Here is a 4777-nt window from a genome sequence, read left to right as displayed (position 1 = left end):
TAGCACAAAAATGCTACACATCACAAAAAGTGCTTGGAAACTATATTACACAGAGAAAAAAATGTATTTTTTTGTTAACCAAGACATTGTCTCTGAATAGTTTGAATGTTTCTTTTCTGCTATCATAGACGCAAGCCGTCGAATGGCTTTGCCACATTCACGGCCATAACCACCAGTCGCCGAGAAAACCAATGGCGTGAGTGATCCGTGCTCAATTTCCATTACACGACTGTTGTAGTGTCGTTTCTTTTCGTTTTGGTTTAGGAGATGTAACAGCGTTGAGGTTCCAAGGAGACGTACCTTTTGGCGAGTGGGTTGAAAACCCTTATATCAAAAAATGCCTTTTGGCCCGTCACCCAGAAACATCTAAACGAGCTTCGTCTGATTTCACTGACGACTTCGGGAGGTTTTCGACTCCCACCAATGATTGGAGGGGTGGCTCGATCTGAACGTCATGGCAAACTTGTTTCATGGACATTGCGAAGAAGTTTCTCAGCTTGTTATGACGGAGCGAGATAAAACCACCTTTCTTACACGAGAGAGCGTAATCCAACGAGAACGGTGAACCGCACTCACAACTTGATGGTGTTCGAGGAAGCTGCCAGCCATAACGAATACGAATGAGATCTTGGAAGCATTGTTTAGATAGGTGGTATCCCTCACTCTCCAATGGTAGTGTTGATAACCAAGATGAAGCGCCATGTTCTTGGTTCAACAGCAGCAATTTCCTTTGTTGTTCGTTGAGAAGGGGGTCAAGAGTTTGTAAAGACTCGTTGACTTTGTCGATCTTTAGTTTTCGAATTGCCGACTTCTTCTTGGTTAGATCAGGATCGTCAGTGTATTTACGGGTTTGAGACTTTATTGCGTCACTAAGATGTGACGTAATTTGTCGAGAGTTGGCGTACTCGATCACACATTGCTCTTCGAAGATCGGGATAGCAAGTCCACCATATTTGGTAGGTAAAGATATTAACTTTCTCTCTACCTCATTGAGATGGATTCCAACAGTGATTGATGGAATGAACTGGTGAAGGATGATCTGATCGATTCTTCTCAGGTGTTTGGAGATGTCTGGTATCGTCCTCATAATGAAAGTTAGCTTATGACGAAACCCAGAGGTGAAGCCAGCGTACGCAGCGTGCGGTTCGATTTTGCCGATCTCTGCGAGAAGGAGTAGTTCGTTACACAGGATGTCGATTTTTCCTGTAATATATTCATCTCGGAAGGTTGTTGAGCCGATGACAGCACCAAGGTGGCGTTTCCCCTCTGTCGTGATGTTGATTTGTGTTGACGCGAAGGCTTGTTGGGCAATTGTTAGCTGTTTTGGTTTCACAATTAGCCAACACTTGCTTGGTTGAGGATGGTATCCAAATTTAGGTCCAAGACGACACAAGGCATTCTACCATTTCACTAGGTTTTGAATAGACCCTGCAGCCGAGAAGTCATCAGCATAGGCTTCGGATTTCGTTTGAATTCCTGGCAGGTTGTCGGTCATCTCCAGCACCATCAGAAGAAGTGGAATGGCTGCAATTGCAAACACAGCCATTGCGATTGGGTCACCTTGGGTCGTGCCTTCGTTGGAGGAAATTTCGACTCCCCCAATGACGAACAGCCGTGATGGTTTGGTGTAGCTGTTTTCTACGTATTGTGCGATGGCTGGGCAGATGATGCCGATGTTGTGCACGAACGCCTTACGATTTATGGAATTGAAGGCATTCGCAGCGTCGATGAGAAGGACGGCTTCTGTGTCTTCATGGTCAAATACATCCTTCATCGCGTGGATAGCTGCTTCGCAACCTGCTTCTTGGCCTGCACACACTTGCAACGAGCCAACCGAATTCTTTACATGGGTTTTTACGATTGACATCACTGCTTTTCCGATGATGCGGCGAAGAACTTCACCAACTCCGATAGGTCTTAAGCCGGGTTTCTTGTCTAACGGAATAAGTCTATAGGCAAGAAAAGCTTTTTCGGGCGGTTTACTAAATTTTCCAAGGAATCTCAAAAGCGCTCGAAAGCGGTCCGTGCGTAGCAGGATATTTTTTCTTAAAAATATAGAATTTGCGTCAATTTTGAAGCACTTGAAAATTATTATTCGAAAATCATCAAAGTGGAACTCACTAAGAAACGGGATGAAAAATCCCGGTTTTTGGTGAGGTGCTCCCTAAGGTAAGTACGGCAATTCTCTTATCTTTTTTTCATTTCCGTTTTTGTGGAAATTTTTCTTCCAACAGCTTTTTCGGGCGGTTTACTAAATTTTCCAAGGAATCTCAAAAGCGCTCGAAAGCGGTCCGTGCGTAGCAGGATATTTTTTTCTCATTAAAGAGAACAATTAAAAACACGTGTCCAAAACAAACTTGTAAAACAATTGAACAATCAAAATTACAGCCATATTTGGTTTGATTTTTTATTTTGACATGTGACATTTGTTTTGATTCATACAGTTTGTTTACAAATTTCGCAAGTACTGTTATGTCCCTTTAATTGACTTCAGGGAAAAGTGCAATTAGCTACAAATCAGACTTGAGCAAATCTTACAATTTTGATAATGAATAAGAAAATCGCAATATAGCTAAAGTAGGAAAGTAGTATAAAGTAAAAGATGAAAAATTTTTCTCTGCGTAGAAAGTTTAGTACTAATAAAGGCAAACAGCAAGAAAAACAATACCAGGCAAAATGGAAGTTTTTGCTGAAATTGCATTCGTTACATTATTGGTAACAACGGCACCATACTTGATTGGAAAATATTATTTGGTTTGGTTTGTTGTTTTATGTTTATCAATGATAGCTGTGCTAGAGACTTTGAAAAAACATGGACTGATCATTGAAATTTGCGACAGATTGCCAATCATTCGTAAAGCAAAACAAAAAATATCAACTAGACGAAGCTTTGTTGAATTTAACATCAACTCAAATAAATTATCAGCTTTTGGAAAGGAAACTCTTTTAAAACAACATCCAGGTTTAACATTGAAACATCGAAGAACTACATCATTGTCTGCTTTCTCAAATTCCTGGAGATCAAAAAGCACCAAGGTAATTGTTGAAACCGAAATTTGAAAAAAAGGACAATGAACATATTCCTGGAAAATATGTGTGCTGTGAAATACTGATCAGGAAGATCAAAAGATCTTCAAAAGTCTCAAAAGATGACAATTATTTTTACGAAAAAGTGAAAGAAAAATCGAGTGATCTTTGAAATTTGAAATAAAAAAAAAATTAACAGCAGAATATATAAAACATAACAGAATTTGTTTTTAAAGAAGATTACAGAGTAAAGACCTCCTATGACTTTAATAATACTGTCGAACTTGCTAACCACATTGGGTTCAACTTCAGCTTTTTTAAATCATTTGTAGGCCCAATTGTAAATTTGATAAAAGTAACCAATTTCACCAAATCGGACCTTTTCTTCACCAAAGGAGCAAGTGTGCAAAATTTCAGCCATATCCGACCATTTTTGAAGTTTCTAGGCTGCCCCAAAGTTTTAGCCTCGTTTTGGCGCTAAAACTTGTCTCCAGGCCCAAAATATCAAAATATATTCAAAAAATGTACACCCCCAGGCATTGTCAAATTCTAGCTCAATTTCGAATGGGGGTCAAATGAAAGACCACGGAATTTTAAGGTATTTTTCCTATCGGGTAAAATACTTTCCAGTTGGTAGGAGTCCAGCGGGCTTGTGACATAATATACGAAAGGGGGAAGAATGATGTATAGTTCAATGTCAAAAATTATATTTTCAAAGCAAGTTGTTGTAAAATAGCAGTATGTATAAAATAATCTTAATATTTCAATTATAATAGTCTAATATATTGTACAATTTTGAAATTTGTAAAAAGAAATAATTTAATGTAGAAAACGAAAATTTAATGCTTACCCAATGGTAATAGTAACAAAAACAGATGGATTAGCTCTCAATGTGTAACATCATTTACCACTGACTTATGAATTCGTGTCATTCGTTAAATCTTTGATTTGTTCACTGATCTCTTCTGAAAAATAAAACAGGAAAAAAGTTCTTGTAGATAACCCCTTTACATTTGATAATGTCCTGAAGGGGGAGCGGTGGGGGTAAAGGACCTATTTGTAGCCAATCAAGTGTGGTGGGAAAGGCCAAAATGGACCCTGTGAGATACAACTTTTGAAATTTAGTGAATTTAGGACCCTGTCAAATATATTCAGAAAGTGACCCTTTCAAGCGCATGTCCCCGTCGGGGATACCCCGTTTTGCCTGAGTGATCCCGGGATGAGTTAAACCATACTAGTACACGGATACGAAGGATGGGCAAACTCAATAGAAAATGTTTTTCAGTACAGCTCTCACTAACAGGTCAATATTGTATCAATTCTAACTTCTATTGAAATAGAGACAAAGAATTTGAAAATTTCAATCTTTAATACATACGCGCTAAGTCGAAATCTTCGTTTTCCACAGCCTCGTTGAGTTTTCTTTCAAGTTTGGTCAAATCCTCGGTAATATCAGGCTAAGAAAAAAACAGGAATAATTGAAATACTAGACTTGAAGCGGTCTAGTCACAAAGAAAATCAAAAAATTGATTTACGAAGCGTTCGACATACTCTCGGCTAATAGCCGTTGGAATAAGCGATAGGGTTTAACAAAATCTCAAAACTTAATAAGCAGGGGGGAGGGGGGTTGTAATTAAAATGTCCTGGGTGGAAAATTTTTGAAAAGGAGGCTTATAGAGCAGAATTAGGGCAAAAGAGGGAACTTTTAAGAACATTTTTCCAATAATAAACAAGGGGGATATGAATGGAA

The 4777-nt window shown here is 38.7% G+C and overlaps 2 protein-coding genes across 2 annotated transcripts; both read right to left on the bottom strand.

Annotated features, from left to right (window-relative positions):
• Positions 1-352: 352 nt before the first annotated feature.
• On the bottom strand, positions 353-1867 carry LOC136806220 (uncharacterized). The gene is made up of 2 exons (XM_067062783.1): positions 1412-1867; positions 353-1318 (listed from the first exon to the last, which is right to left on the bottom strand). Exons 1-2 carry the CDS (start codon positions 1865-1867, stop codon positions 353-355), a joined length of 1422 nt encoding a protein of 473 aa, XP_066918884.1.
• Positions 1868-3712: 1845 nt separating this feature from the next.
• Positions 3713-4484, bottom strand: LOC136806219 (myosin heavy chain, clone 203-like; the record flags this gene model as incomplete). Its single annotated transcript, XM_067062782.1, is given in 2 exon segments — positions 3713-3992; positions 4406-4484. Coding segments are annotated over 2 exon segments (129 nt in total), but the record flags the coding sequence as incomplete, so codon positions are not given.
• Positions 4485-4777: the final 293 nt, after the last annotated feature.

Source organism: Clytia hemisphaerica, unplaced genomic scaffold (genome assembly GCF_902728285.1).
Source record: "Clytia hemisphaerica strain Z4C2 unplaced genomic scaffold, Clytia hemisphaerica genome assembly, whole genome shotgun sequence".
Lineage (NCBI taxonomy): Eukaryota > Metazoa > Cnidaria > Hydrozoa > Leptothecata > Clytiidae > Clytia > Clytia hemisphaerica.
The sequence above is the reverse complement of the archived record's forward strand: the minus strand, read 5'-3'. Positions and strand labels throughout refer to the sequence as shown.

Coding starts and splice junctions, on each gene's coding strand:
- LOC136806220 (XM_067062783.1), bottom strand. CDS start 1,867: ATGTCAATCGTAAAAACCCATGTAAAGAATTCGGTTGGCTCGTTGCAA. Junction 1,319..1,411: donor CAGGGTCTATTCAAAACCTA/GTGAAATGGTAG, acceptor AAACCAAAACAG/CTAACAATTGCCCAACAAGC.